Source organism: Vespa crabro, chromosome 7 (genome assembly GCF_910589235.1).
Source record: "Vespa crabro chromosome 7, iyVesCrab1.2, whole genome shotgun sequence".
NCBI classification, from domain to species: Eukaryota; Metazoa; Arthropoda; class Insecta; order Hymenoptera; family Vespidae; genus Vespa; species Vespa crabro.
In genome coordinates, this window is record NC_060961.1 from 469509 (window position 1) to 485091 (window position 15583).

The following is a 15583-nucleotide window of genomic DNA, read 5'->3' on the forward strand; positions in this document are numbered from 1 at the left end:
GAGGAGCGAATCTTCCCCTACCCAGCATCCCTCGGAGAGGAGTCGATCGACGTAATTGAGGCTTATCTTCCTTCCGTTAGCCTACCTTCCGCCTACTCACCCCCACCGTGCATCCCTTTCTTTCCTTTCTTTTCTTCTTTGCGTACTTCTCCGTGATTTCGCGGGAAATTCGAAAGTGACTGACTGACTTTCGAGCCACGTAACGTCCTTGCTAACAGGAACGGCATGGGGTGGGCAAGGCGGGGCGAGAAAGGAAAGGAGAGATGCTCGAACGAGTAGAATGCGGTTGCTTCTTTAAAGGGCCAAAGTAAAAGTTGACTTTTTGCTCGAGACGAATGAGATTCGCGCATCGACGAGCGGCAATGTTTGTAGAAAAGAGAATCCGGTTCTTCGTTCTCGGCGTTCGATCGCGATAAGACGCGAGGAGAAGAGTATACGGTACCTTTGCCCGTATCGCACGGCGATCCGTTAAAAGTTCGGGAAACGATTCAGGATCGCAAAAAGCCGATCCTCGATCTAAGCGTGGTAATCGATCGGACCCTTCATTTCGGTACGACGCGTTTTCACGGGGCATTAAGTGCCGAGAAACGCGGAAGAAACCGAACGAAAAAACGTGCCCGGCAAGAAGGACCGAACCCGAAGGACACGACGGTGTGAAAATCGTTGATAATCGCCGTTGAGAACTCGGCCGGCGCGTTCGACTCTTAATTGAGACGTCGCTCGTCGTCTAACAAGAAATCGGTAGAACGAACGGAAGAAGCAAACCGAGCCGAGGCGAACCATTTCTATTCTCCTCGTTCGCCTTGGCGCTAGCATAAGTTTTCTCTTTCCCGAATAAAGAGATAAACAGTAGAAAAATTGTCGATGGAAGAGAAACGGATCGATTAATTGGAAAAGTAGGCGCACGGTTATGAAAGCGGAGGAACCTCGCGGTGGGAACTTAATATCGTTGAAAGCGGGCGAATTCTCGTTGGGGTTACTGCTTGGAATGTTTTAATAATGTGCATTCCCCGTCTCGATCGATCCCGTCGAAAGGGGCCGAAGAGTATGCGGATACTTTGTTGGAGTAAAATCCGTCGATTGGTTAGGCGCATGGATAAAGATAAAGGATGACGATGCGCGCTTATAGTCCGTTCCTGACTAAGAGAATCGTCGAGTCCAATTGTCTAGTTTGCGATATACGATCCGCTCATTTTCCTCGCGAATCCAAAATCTGATCGCAATTTTGACGCAAAGGCCAACGACGAGGCGCATCTCCTGTGAAACAAAAAAAAAAAAAGTTAACTCTATTGTGAGCATTGCGTCGCGCAGGACACGTCGTCCTTCTTTTTCTTCTCTCGAAGCGACGCGACCGAAAGAGGATGGTCGTTTAGCCCCGGAACCGATCCGATCCGACTCCTTGTCCTTCTCCCTATCGTTTACGTTCTTTTCTTTCGATGTTTTTCGGGACACGATATCCGTTACAAAATAGCAACGGTCGATCGCACGATCGAGAGGAGATACGCGTTAGCTCTGGATCATCGGCGTCGTTTTCGCTAAAAGCCACTTGTCGATGTTCGCCCGAGCATGATCGATTTACTCGCTAAAAGTAGTCTTTCCGAATAATCTGCTTTCGGGGATCATAGATGTTCCGCCTGTTTACCGCGAACCATCGTTCGCTACCGACGGCCTACCGTCGGCCGACCGTTCTTCTTGTCAGCCTACTTTTCTCTACGTTTCTTTGCATCAAAAAGGAAGGAAGAAAAGAGAGGGGGGGGGGAGAGAGAGAGAGAGAGAGAGAGACAAAGGAGAAAGGAAAAAGAGAAAGGAGAAAAAAGGGAAGGATTTTCGCCGTTTTTTTCCGCTTGCGCGGTCACGCCTAGGAAATCTTTCAAAGACTTTTGAGAATTTTCTTTTACGCTAGATCCTCTTATCGGAGGAAATCGCGACTGGTAACGACGCAGACATATTTCTCTTCCCTTTTGAAACATAATTTTCTAATAAGATCCGTAAGCGTATTACCTTCGGACCCGTCGCAACGTATTCTTTTTATTTCCAATGAGACGGAAACGAGGCTCGAAAGTTGTACTTTTAGCGACTATATTACCATTGTATTATATTATCACTATGATCCAAGGTAACGTTCCCATAGATCGTGGATATTTTTGTGGAAAGGAACGTTCGTAGCAGGAGGAACGTCAGTGAGGGGTGGGGGGAGAGGAGGGAGATGGACAATGAGGACGATTCCGTGGACGTCGAGTGGAAGTTTAAAAGAGGTCGGCGAAAGGCCGAAGGGCCTAGGAGGCCACCGTGCTCGCCTATTATATGCCAACGCGGACCAGACGCAGCCATAGGGATTCGAAGAGTGGATTGCCTCGACCAACGGCAATCCGAATAAATAAAAAGGGAAAATAAGATATATGCGTGTGGGTGTGGCGGCGGGCGGGACCCGGGCTCATTGCCACCTCCGAAGCTGTCGGATCTCGCACTCCCCATCGATGTTGTAGTTATGGTGGTCCCGGGCCAACTTGGTCCTACGGCTTCGATCCTTTCGAACGCGACTCTCCTCCTCCATCTCTATCCCTTCTCCCCCAATTCTACCGATTCCTTTCGAATCCTCCTTTATTTCTCGCCGATGACGTTGAAGACCGTAAGGGATTCTATTTAAATGGGAAAACAATACGTACCTGTCCACCTACTATCGACGATCTTCAAAGTCATTGATTTGAAAATTGTCGCTGTTGTTGGTTGGTACGGCACCAACCACGCGGTCTTCCTGGTAGGTATGATTTAACACGGACGTTTTGCAGACTCGTCGACCACCAAGGACGGTCTCGCGCGCAATAGGTACTACCTATATTAATGTTATTCGACGTCAACGACAATTTGTATAACTCGCCGCGGAAACATCTTCCACGGTCACGAAGCTCCTTTTCTTTTCTCTTTCTTTCTCCTTTTCTTTTTCGTTCTTTTTTTCTTTTTTTTTCCCCTTTTTCGTTTCGTCTTTTTTTTCTCTCGACCGGTCGGTCGGTCTCCGTGATTATCCGTGGACGCGCGTATACCTCGAAAGTGCGATCAAAGGATGTATCTAGATCGTCTCGCGAACGGTTCAAGTTGACAAAGGGTCGTTCGAGGACAAGGGCGTACTCGCGAGTTTCGTACCTTTTCTCGCGAGTATTCGAAAATCCTCGAGGACCTTCGAGGGACTTTCGTTTCCTGCGCCGTTGCCTGACTTTTTCCTTTTGGATCGCGATGAGTATCTCGGAACCACCTACGAGAGTAGAGATTAGATCCGGTCGTGTATTCGTTGCCTTGGTCTTCGCGTACGTGTGCGTTCGCCTTCGAGCGGAGAAGCCTAATCGTCGTTGTACTACTCGCGGAGCCCGTCCGATTAGGATCTCAACACCCACGCCGTGCGGATGACGGTGCGTGTCATCGCTTAGAAGTGACTTCGAACGACTCTTTGCCGCGAGTGCTTTTCTTTTTCGAACTCGTATACGCTATAAGCTTGGCTCCTCTGACACGCGCGTTCGACATAGCGAGAGCGAGAGCGAGAGAGTTATCGTCGAGGGACAAACGGAAGGGGTCGATAAAATGCTTTTATTGGCTCGTTTGTTCACCGAGGTGGCGGTTTCTTTGTCACGACTAGTAACGATCCTTTTACTACCGGTTTCAACGATTAAGGATATCGTGACGTTTCGCGAATAAAGGAGAAGAAGAAAGGTAGATGGAGGGGATAGACGTAGGTGATTTACCGCTCGTAAACGATCGTAATCAACCGAAGAGAAGGTTCGTCGGTGTATCAAGCACTTTAGGGTGTCCAAGAATTACGGAGAGATATATATTACCATTACCTGATATATAATACCTATATTGTAAATACTTTATATCTTCTCTCCTGTCATTTTTTTCCTCGTGCAACTAAACCAGAGTCATCGCGATAACGTTCATTCGCAACGATTTACAGACGTATACGTATAGCTATAATGGTACGGCGACGAAAATCGATCGAACAAAGAAGTGTTAATTGCGTTATTACAAAGAAACAGATCGATCTCAGGTGGAAGGCCATCGAGGCGATCGTTCCGATCGCGATCTTATCGTCCTCAAAAGGGCCATTGTACGATTATTAAATAGGATGATGAGGCTCTATTCTATATCGGAGTTCTCTCCGTGGGTCGTCGTAGATCTCCTTGTGCGATCGAATACCGCGAGGAAGGATGTGTCTCCGTCCACGTACGGCGTCTATACCGATGCGCCGCCGCCGTCTCTCTCTCTCTCTCTCTCTCTCTCTCTCTCTATCTCGCCTTTACCTTTGGCATTCCTCCTTTCCGTTTGTCAGATTTGAACGTAAATCAACGAAAAGATCTCTTCCATTTGGATAATCGATGAAACATAAAGAAAAATTTAGACGAGGTGCATCCGATCGCATAGAGAACCGTCCGTAGACGTAGGCATGTATGCTCGCGCAGCACGTGCGAGAAACACGTGTCGTGGCTCTCCTCGTGATACGCTCGACCGAGGATGGTCAGACGGGCGAAGGGAGGACGCTCGAGGAGAACGGTAGAGAGGGGGAGCGGAGAGGAGGGAGAGTCCTTCTCGCGAGGATTCACCTCGTGGAGAATGAGGGGAAGAAGGAGGAAGATAAGGAGGTAGGGGCAGGAGGAGGAGAAGGAAGAGGTTTATTAACGTTTTGTTTATACTTCTCGATTAGAGCTAATCGATCCTACGGCGAAATGAGGCATAATATAGAGTCAAGCCGGCCTCGTAAATACTCATTTGCGCGGACAATCTTCTCTCCTTGGCTTTCCATCGCCGCCCAAGTCGAGCCGCGCTTCGTTACGCTTTATACGACGACGACGACGACGACGACGACGACGACGACGACGACGACGACGACGACGACGACGACGACGACGACGAGGAGGAGGAGGAGGATGGTATTTAACGAATTCGCGTGGGAATTAACGAATGCGTTAATTGGTTCGTTTAAATGGCCAAATAGATAAGGACCAGTACGGCTGTACCGCGTTATCTCTTTCCTTTTTCCTGATCTACGATACGCCATTTGCGGTAGGTGTCCGCACTTTGATTTCGAAACGAAGACCGGCACAGGAGGTTAGAAACGAGAAAAGGAGCGGGCGCGCGCCGTGTTAAAGGTCGACGTCGGAACGCGTCGATCCGCGAATCGATTAAGCGTCCTTAACTTATCCCAAGTACTTAGTTTTGTTTTTCTTTCTACGGCTATTAGAGATCTTAGGAAGATCTTAAGCAGATCTCCGATTCGTTTCGCTGCCAAGATGCTCGACCCTTTCCCACGCTACCGCATCCTATCCCGTAGTCTCCTCCTTTGGCTTCGTCGAACGCGTAGCGCGCGTCCGAGCACGAGCCGCGATCTATTCCTATCGATCGAATAATCTTCCTGATGCCCTTTAGATCGATAAATTATTTCGTATCGGGGAGATGGATTTTTACACGATTTCTCGATTTCATTTTGTTCTTAAGACTCGAATTCAAGGCTCGGCCTTCGATGGAAAGAAGAGACGAGGAGTACTTATGACAAAGCGTTTTCCGTGTGAACCCGATCCAATGCACCGTGTAATGCAACCTTAAAGCTTACAATGCAACAACGGCCACCTATGGGGTAAGGAGTCGTAAAAGATGTTTCTCATTGTTTCCTATCCTGTGGGAACCAATTTTCCTAAGATTTTGTTCAGATAAAGGATTTCGTGAATGAAACTAATCCCCGTATGCTAGCATCCTGCCACTTTTTTTCGGCCTCTCTTTCAATCCCTATCTCTCTCTCTCTCTCTCACTCATCCTCTTTTTTTTTCTTTTTTTCTTTCATTCTACGAGATGTCCGCCCTCTAAATCCATTCTCTCTCCCCTCTCCCCCCCCCTGCTCTCTCTCTCTCTCTCTCGCCTACTCGCGCGCTCACGATCTCCTCGAAATATCTCGAGGATGATCCTATCGAACAACTATCCTTTTCTTCCTTTCATCTTCTTCCTCTGGACGCGCGAGCAGCCTCCGTTTTTCTTCTTTTTAGGGTAGCATTATCTCATAATCGAGCGAATGATTCTGCCGTTCGACGGAATGGCACGGCCTACCGAGCAAACGTTCGAGTTCGTTAATGTTCAACCGTGAGAGTGGATCTAATGAATTTGATGACTCCTTTCTCCCTACTTTTCCTTCCTCCTAACCAAAGTATCTTCATCCTTTTTCTTCTCTTTCTATCCTCTCGTCTCGCTCTTGTTCCTCGATCCCCTACCACTTGGATCCCCCGTGCCTGGAGCTTATATATATTCGGCATCGCGTAAAACCCGATGTCTTTACGATCGTGGCAATAAATTGAATTGCCGGTGATGAGTGTTTTTAGTGGCTCGTGGAACTCGTGGAATTCGTCGTCGATTTCGTTTACATACACCTTCCTCTTGGTCCTATCTTTTGGCGAACTATGTCGATCGAGGACTCTTAAATTAGCTCAGATTCGAATATACCTATACCTACCTAGTAACGCGCGCGCGCGCGTGTGTGTGTATATATATATATATATATATATATATATATGTATACCTATACCTACTTATGTAGCTACTTTGTGAAAGCTTTTTTACAATATGTTCTCGAGTCGTTCGAAGTGGGATGAAAAATTTGCTGAAAAAGAGGAGTATAGATTCGAAAGAGGATGGATGACAGTAGTGGTGAGCGGCATGGCGAGGTGCGTGGCGAACGCCGAGCGGCTTCGTAATTAACAATCCATTTTGTATTCGGCTCACCTGATCGCGACGTGTGCGGTCCGTGACGTCATAATTCGGGGCCCCTTCGAGGCGTACCGCCCCCTTAATGCGGGCTCCGACACCTCGACTACGCGATGCAGCACGCACTTTTCTCTCTCTCTCTCTCTCTCTCTTTCTCTTTCTCTTTCTCTTTCTCTTCCTTCGTTTCTTTCTCTTCTCGCGTATTCCAGCGAGTCCTCGAGGGGCAAAAGAAGAGGAAGAAAAAGAAGAAGAAGAAGAAGAAGAAGAAGAGGAAGAAGAAGGAGAAGAAGAGGAGGAGGAGGAGAGACGAGGCAGAGGGATAGGAGCTTCCTCTAACCTCTTCTCGGTGCCTGAAGATGCCTGTGGATGCGGTATATACACCTCGAAGGCGGCCAAGGGGGATATAATGGCTTAGCCGGACTTCACACGATGCCGACCGGTACACCGGCCCGGAGGATGATACAGACCTCAGACGGCGAGAGAAAGAGAAAGAGAGAGAGAGAGAGACAGAGAGAGAGAGAGAGAGAGAGAGAGAGAGAGAGAAAGAGTGAGAGGTAAGACGAGGAACGTCGATATACACGTAGAGAGAAGAGAAAGAAGGAAAAGAGAAAGACGGAATAGGAACGGACCTCCGAGCAAGGTTCTCGAATCGCGGAAAGAATTGTAGCCATCCTTCGAAAACCTCTCTCTCTCTCTCTCTCTCGATCGATCGATCGATCGATCGATCGATTTAATCTTAAATCCTCTTAGATTTTCTCTCATGTATCCAAGTATCTACCAACTGAAAGTTTCTTGAAATTTCTATCGAGTCTCGCGGAGAAAACGAGTTTTCGCATTATTATTTACGCTAGATTACCGATATGTTTTTGAGAAGAGAGGAGAAAGAATGAGCAATAAGAAAGGAGAGGGCATGAGAGGCGATGCCGAGGCTGCTCTCGCGTGGAAGAGTCGGAGGGTGGATCCTGTTACTCGGCTTTGTACGAGGCGGCCCCGTCTGACGGTGCCAGGCCGCGGGGGCCTTATTTCAAGACCGTATCGAATCAGGCACGACAATCGCCCTAATATCCACACGAATGCCGTGCCATGCTGCACAGCACCGCACCGCACCACACCGCAGTGCACCGCACCATCGTACCGGGAGAACCTTCGAGGCGAGACGGAAAGAGCAAACCTCGTCTTTCTTCTCCTCTCTTCTCCTTCGAGTAAGAGATCCCTCTTCCTCCTATCGACGACTTCTTTACACCGTAAAATAAGGTTATTAGTCCCCATAATATACGATACCTTCGAAATACGCTATCCTTTTTTCTCTTCCCTTTGGCTTTGTACTTTTTTAGACAGAGTATCAAAAATATCGTAGAACGAACGAAGCCAATTTAGATTCTCTCAAATTTTTCTACCGGGGATGTTTGAAAAGGAAAAGAAAGAATCGTTTAGGAGAGTAATGGGGGCCACTCCGGTGGGCCCTCTCGCGACCCTTCTCGCGGTCCACGCGGCTCGTTTTACCTAACGCGAATAAGCGCGGTCGTTACGACGTTTGCGTTGGCATTTAATTGTTTGCCCTTTTCCTTTCGAAACCCGAACGTAGTTCCCTCTCTCTCTCGCTCTCTCTTCGTCTTTTCGAAGACCCTTTTTTTCTGTCCTCTTTTTCGTCATTCTTTCGTCGCCACCGAGATTACGGATGGATTATGTCGAGTAATAAAATAATTTTATTTTTGTTTGCGAAAGGTATTACGTGAGATTACAAATGTTTAGAGCTCTCACGGATCGAAAAGATCTAGTCCCTTTTAGTCGGCGCAAGGTACTTTTTTTTTTTTCTTTCTTTCCTTCTTTTCTCTTCTTTTTCTTGCGAATATTTTCCTTCTAAACGAGAACGGCCCCTCGAAATAAGTCTGTTCGTATTCTCGAATAAATACTTATCGCTTAAAGTTTTGCGTAGATATATTAAACTCTTTTATTAACGTTTCTTAATTTGACGTATCAACGCAAAGAGGGAGTCGAACGTAAGTTCTTTTAAAAGTTAGTATAAAACTGGTTTAAAACGTTATTTTATCTTAATTAGCGCGGTCTACGCTTTCTCTTTGATCGCGTTCGGCCCTCGCAAGACGGCCTCGACAGACTTTATAGGTTCCGGAAGAAAAGGTCGATGCGCATCGCGTTACGCCGAGACACGGCCGATAAACGGATTAACAACTTTGGATCTAATTGCTTGCTGGGAACCGATTGTAAAAGATATTTGGTCGGTCGGTTGGTTGGTCGGTTGGTCGGTTGGTTGGTCGGTTGGTCGGTTGGTCGATCGGTCGGTCGGTCGGTCGGTCGGTCGGTCGGCCAGTATTGCTGCCATCATCGCCGAGATTGGGATAGTACACGCCCATACGCATATATCCTATGTATATAGGCATTTTAATAATATAGAAATTAGAGGCGCACATAAGGTATCTTGGCAAGCTTATCTTTCCGTTCGTCGAGAAACCATCGGCTTTCAACCTGTCGCGAAGAAAGAACCTGCCTGTGTTTACTCACCTTTTCTTCGGAGTTCCAATCGCTTTACGGTCCTAATCGTTACTTCCGCATAGTACACCGCGATCGGCCCGCCCTTTCCTTCTCCTCGTCCCCAAACGCGTATCCTTATCGGTTTTGTTATCGCCACTAATGCCATACCGGCAATAGCTTTAGGAATTTTCAACGATATGACCGACTACCTTAGCTCGTTTTCTACGTTACGTAGACTCTTGGCTTCGACCGAGATACCTTTCTCAGGACCTTTTTTTTTTTTTTTTTTTTATTATTATTATTTTTATCGTAAATCCCGGCCGTTGGTTGTGACATTTTTTCGATTCCAATCGTTCTAGTCGTTATACGATCTTGTCTACGCACTTAGTCTTATCGTCGATCTATAAGTTCCGAATTACCAAACGTGAAAAGACGAAGTAGACAAAGAAGAAGTAGAAGAAGAGGAAGAGCAAGAGAGAGAGAGAGAGAGGGAGAGAGAGAGAGAGAGAGAGAGAGAGAGAGAGAAGAAAGGCGTTTGCTAAAATCGCTAAAATCGTTAAAAATGAAAAGGCAGAGATTTCGTCTTCTTTTCTCGAGCCCATCAGAAGCGGGTCTGAGTCCAGGGCGGCGTTATAATTTGAGGCGGTTTCAGGGAGGTCCCGGGCTTCGGTACCCGGGCTCACGAAGCCTGGGGCAGCAGCCGAGTTCAATGAAGTCATCAGCTAGCCCGGCCCGTGGCGGTCTGTTATTATACCGTGGTACCGCGCCACCGTACTCCTTTCGAATCTACCTCTCTGCCTCGACTTGGTGCTACCTCTGCCTCCACCTCCGTTCCTCTCGAGCACGCTTCTCTACGTAACTTTGACCGAATCAATTGATCGATTTAAAAGAAAGAAAAAAAAAGAAAAAAAAAACAAAAAAAACAAAAAAGAAAAAGAACGAGCGATAATCGAACTACTCGAATAGAGCTACTTGACTTTACTATCGCGACTATATCTTTATTGTGCTTTCTCTCGCACAATATTACGAGAGGTTAGCGAAGAGAGGAAAAAAGAAAAAAAGGAGAAATTAATAGCTTCGCTCTCGACAGTTGTTAACGTTTCGAATTATTCGATACATTTCTAGAGGATATCGAGTACTCGTATTTTCTCCATTTTTCTCGCTCACGAACCGTGCCGTAGGATAATAGCGCTATTTACAAGCACGACCCTCTCGTTTCGTTTTCTCCATTCCCATTGTAATATCACGCGTGTACGTTCTCCATATCGGCGGAGTCGCCGGAGAACGTGGAAGTCGTCGTAAAGTCGGCACGGTGCAATGCTAACTCGCATAATGCACCATACTCGGCTTGTCCTTTCGTCCTTTTCACGACGTATTCCGAGCGCACGGTCACCTTTCCCCTTTCGTTAACATCGTTCGCCGCTCCTAAGACGATCCATCTCGCTAAAAGCTGTGTGAACTTTATGAACCACGACGGAATCCGGCCGTTTCTCGACAACAACGACAACAACGACGCAGTCCGGTCGTAGCGTCGACGTAAAGTCGCGATCGTGTACCGTTCCTTCTTCTGTCTCGAAAAAAAGGACGAAGGGGCGACGGGACGACAGAGAGACGCAATAATACGTAGAGGAGAAACTTAAAGCGTACTTGGTACAGGTCGATGCAAAAAGGAACGTATCTTGATCGATGGAAAAAGTTGATAGAGACGACGTAACGCGAAAGGCCGTTATTTATCCACGGGAAACATTCTTCTCGTTCGGGATCTCCCTGTCGTAATCTGCTGCACCGTTTCATTTCACGAAGGCGAGTCCAAACGCTGCTGCTCGAGAGACACGCATGGGCTCGCACTTATGCAAGATCCTGTAAGATCGGGAATCGTGGCAGTAATAATCGAGAAAGAGAGGAGAAACGGCGACGACGCGCCGAGGACGACAAGTGGAGAACGCGAGGGGTCTAACTCGATCGGCTCGGCCGGTTAGCCTCCTTACCCTTTTCTTCGATTCTCGATCCGTTGGTATGGCGAAACATATCGACGTCTCCTATATGGTTGGATCTTATGGGAAATAGAAAGTAGCCACGCAGCGCGCGCGCGCGCGCGGTGTACCTACGTTTAGCCTACGTGAAATTTACGAGCGTACTGTCTCGTAATTACCATTGTGGAAACTCGCTAGAGAAAGACGAGTGCATCAGACGCGTAGCGAGCGAGCGAGCGAGCGAGCGAACGAACGAACGAACGAACGAACGAACGAACGAACGAACGAACGAACGAACGAACGGAGGAAGAAAGAAAGAGAATGCGCCGCCGTGTGAATCGTCTTAAGGCCAGCTCGTAACTGGCGTGTAATTGCAACGGCGCGTTTACTCGGGCATCCGTTTACTCACTTTGATCGCAAAAGCAAAATTGCGAATGTTCGAGAGAGAGAGAGAGAGAGAGAGGTTCGGGATCGGTTCGGATTTGCCGCGCTTATTAACCGTAGAAACGGCAGGCAAGCTTCTGCCCGTATTGCCGTAGAGCGTCGTCGCTTAGACCGATCGGTATCTCCCGTCGAATTAACGACGTTGCCTCCGTAATTTCGAAACCTCCGGAGAGGAGCATCGCCTTCGGATAATTGGGGAGAAATAGACGATAGTCCTCGCTGTTTTCTCGACCATCCGTGAAAATTGCACCACCGTATTTCGATATTCGCTACGGTTAAGAGCACCGTTACCTATGCCCATCCTTCTTCTTTCGCTTATTCCCCGAACAAAGTTCGAAACCTCCGAGAGAGACTCTCAATTTAGGTATTTTCGAGACGATCGGACGAGATCTTTTTCGGCGGGACAAAAAGTTTGACGTCTCGAACGAGTTTCTGTCTCCGATGTCTCTGGCCGGTTGGCTCCTCCGAGATAGCCTCTTTCGATGGAATGCATCGTCCGTTTACAACATCGACGATAGACGAATGCAAAATTCCTCGAGTATATCGTAAGGTGGATGACGAGAGGAGGCGTAATAAATCGAGGAAACGTCAAGACGAAAGGCCCGGTAGAAAAAGGGCTCCATCTTGGAGGAGCGTCGTTCTTTCTTCGTCGTGGGACCGATGACACGGCCTCGGTCCCAACCGGCAGGATTTTCGGCTACTCGGTCACGAGTTGCAGGCCGCGCTTCGCTTCGCGAGACGACGGCCTTGCCTCGCGAGATCCCTCGCAAAAAGCGCCGTCCCCCCTTCTTTCTGTTCGACCGTTCGTCCGCACGGACCCCTCCCCCAACCTCACCGTTCCTCTACGGCGTTCCTCCGTGGATTCGTAGCGGCGCAGGGTCAAGGAGATTCGAGAGGGAGGGAGGGAGCGAGCGAGCGAGCGAGAAAGACCCAAGGCGCGGCATATCATCGCGCTATTTCGCGGAGACGAGCAAAGTCGATAGCACACCGCGCGTTGTTGCGTCGTCGAGTCTGTCCGAAGCGCGTAGGTTCGGATAGTAGGAGGAGCGAAGAAGGCCGCGGCGGCGGTGGCTGCTGCAGGTTCGAGCAGGTTCTCAGGAATTCACGACTCATGCGGCGACCGGGTGTTCGAGTGAAACGTATAATGGCATTTAACGAAGAAGAATCGAGGTAGCAGATCCATCGAGCTCGCTCGAAATTGCTTGCTCAGGCTAATGTCGAAATGAGGGACGTCGATGTCGGGTATTGTTCCAACACCCTTCCCATTCCGTCTGTGGGACGCCGCGTGGGAACACGCCCGCTTTCTTCCTCCTTCCATTATCTCTCTTCCTTCTCGCGATGACCGATTCTCGTTGGATAGGTCGCAATTCGAAATTCCTAGCACGAACTAGACGAGAGTAACGGATGAGAGTAAACGCGCGTTAAGGAAAAAGTCACGGAGAGAAACTTTAAAAAGTATGTGGGAGAGGAGAGGAGAGGAGAGAAAAAGAGGGCTTAGGGATCTCGGAAAGAATGGTGTAGTGGGCTTGGAATAGTTCCATCTCCTCGTCTCTGAAAACTGGTCTGGCAAACTCTCTCGGACCAGGGAACGGAGAAGAGTCGGAGGAGCTGCATTCCCCGGTAATTAGTCTCACCCATAAATTACTGGCTATTCCGTGTTTCTGTCGGTCGCGAGTCGGCAATACGATTCGTCCATGGTATCCCTGTCGTATACCTCGTCATCCCTCTTACCGCTAAATTTCTCCTACGTCTCGCGGAATCGAGAAAGAGATCGAGAGCTTCGCCGCGATCCCGCGGTACGGTCGGTCGAGGTTTCCTCTCTCTCTCTCTCTCTCTCTCTCTCTCTCTCTCTCTCTCTCTCTCTCGGGGGGCGCCCGAAGAAAGGAACCCGCTGCTAAATGAGCTTTAATGCGGCCCCCCCGCTGGAACCTCCCTAGCCAGGACGACTCTCGACGAAACATATCTCTTATTCCTTATTCTCTTTCATCGTCGCTATTATCGCTTCTTTTTCTTTATGTACGCTTATAATCATATATACCACCACTTTTACCACGACCGCTTATTACCGTTGTCATTTTCTATTTTCTTCGTAGCCGCCCGATGATGAATTTAAAAAAGATAGATGGATTTTCTTCGATTGAAAGGGGAAATGAGTCTGACGAGTAATCGGCCTACTTTTTCCGTCAGTTAGATTTTGGCTATCGCAGAATCTTTTCTATTTTCGAAAAAAGGACATTGGGCTGATGTCGTCGAGAGGGGAAGAGATCGTGTGCGGTGCGCCGTGGTACGGTACGTGATTCGGTTGCGGCTCGACGCCGCCGCGCGGCGCTCACCTGCCTCTCTCTTCTTCGTAGCTCGGAACAGTCTCGCACCGAGAGCGATCGCGCGCTCCTCTCTCTCTCTCTCTCTCTCTCCCCCTCCCTCTCCCTCTCCCTCCCCCTCTCCCTCTCGCTCGTTCTTTTTTCCCTCTCTCCTTCCAGCGGTAAATGCGTCTTTCCATCTCCGTAAGAACACGTACGATGCACGTGCCGTCGTATCTGACCCGTTCCATCCTTTTGCCCGATTTTTCTTTCGATTCTTTATAAATTTTATTTCGAAAAGTGGCGGATTCTCTCTTACTCTCGATCGCGTTTTCGAAAAAAATCCAAACGTACGATCGGTTTCGTTGCCTCTCTTCTTCCGCACTGTTCTTCTTCTTCTGCGTCGTCGTGACGATGGTGGCCGTGGCGAGATGGTGGCGGCGTGTCTTCTGGGGAAGAAGGCTAGGAAGAAGAAGCGGAGGAGAAAGAAGAAGGAAGAGGAGGAGGAGGAGGAAGAAGTTGGACGAATGGTGGGGGCAACTCTTCTCTACTCCCCAGAACTCGGTTGGTGGGGGTAAGGCAACACTCAAAGATCGTGGTGACGTAGTTCTGGCAGGAACGCGACGCGTTTTTGTCCCCGCCGGAAGAAAAGACCGTTTTATTACGATCCGTTTTACTACGACTGCCTGCCTCTTCTCGCGCTCTTCGCGGTGGTGGCCGGTGTCTTTGGGAGAGCCAGAAACAGAGAGAGAGAAACAGAGCGAGAGAGAGAGAGAGAGAGAGAGAGAGAGAGAGAGAGCACGACGCAGAGGGAGGGTGCGAAGGAAGAGAAACGAGTCCTTCCTCGAGTAGGGTGGGGATACGGGAGGAGAGAGGGCAAGTGACTTCCACGAGACCGGAAGTCCAACTTCTTCCGGATCGTTCTCCGAATCGCGCGAATCGATCCTTCTCGCGATCCGGAAGATCCGCGTCTTCCGAACGGAGACGGATCGTTTCGTTCGCGGGGATAAACGAAAAGAGAGGGGGATCCCGTCATGAAGCTTTCGTCCTTTTCCGTCTCTCTCGACTTAGTAGTCTTTCCGTCCTTTCTATACTTCTTTTCGCCCGCGAAGTCAGAGAAAAGAGCATCGAAGCGACTTGCTGATTTCAACTCGAGAGCTTTCGTCGTCGTATGAAGAAAAAAAGAAAAAGTCACAAATAGAATTGGAAAGTTCGCCGAGGAGTGTTCGAGATCGCGTTCGACGGTGAAAGGTGCTCGCTATTCCTTCGAAGGGAATTGGTGCCCGCCAAAGAACCCAAGGAGTTTGAAAAGAGGGCCAGAGGGGACGGAGATGCGCCCCGTTCTCCTGGTGATCTGCCTCCTCCTCGTCACCCCGATTACCACCGGATCGTTTTGGTAAGTCCTTCCGTTTCTTTTCTGGGATAAAGATAAAGAAAAAAAAAAAAAAAAAGAAAAACAATCCTCCAAGAGAGGCTCGCGCGTCTCTCTGGTTCCCGTCGAGTATCGAAGAAGCTCTAACGACGACGTTAAAGTCGCTTAAGAGGAGTACTCTTTGATAAACGGGGTTATCGCGTTTCATTGTCAAACCGTTATCCATAAGGAAAGCGTTCGCGTTGACATCCGTGACGTTCGAAAGG

At 48.7% G+C, this 15583-nt stretch overlaps 2 protein-coding genes across 3 annotated transcripts in view; one reads left to right on the forward strand and one right to left on the reverse strand.

Annotated features, from left to right (window-relative positions):
* The window catches only part of LOC124425681 (protein Wnt-6-like), a 66198-nt gene that overhangs the window by 28931 nt on the left and 21684 nt on the right, over positions 1-15583 (forward strand). The window contains exon 1 of one of the 2 annotated variants that reach the window (XM_046966355.1): positions 6641-15341. The exons of the other annotated variant lie outside the window; for it this stretch is intronic. Coding sequence (XP_046822311.1) covers positions 15277-15341 — 65 coding nt within the window. The 5' untranslated portion in view covers positions 6641-15276. Of the gene's footprint in view, positions 1-6640; positions 15342-15583 lie in introns of those variants that run through there. 2 annotated transcript variants of the gene reach the window in all.
* The window catches only part of LOC124425679 (protein Wnt-10b), a 46296-nt gene that overhangs the window by 12647 nt on the left and 18066 nt on the right, over positions 1-15583 (reverse strand). The window lies entirely within an intron of this gene.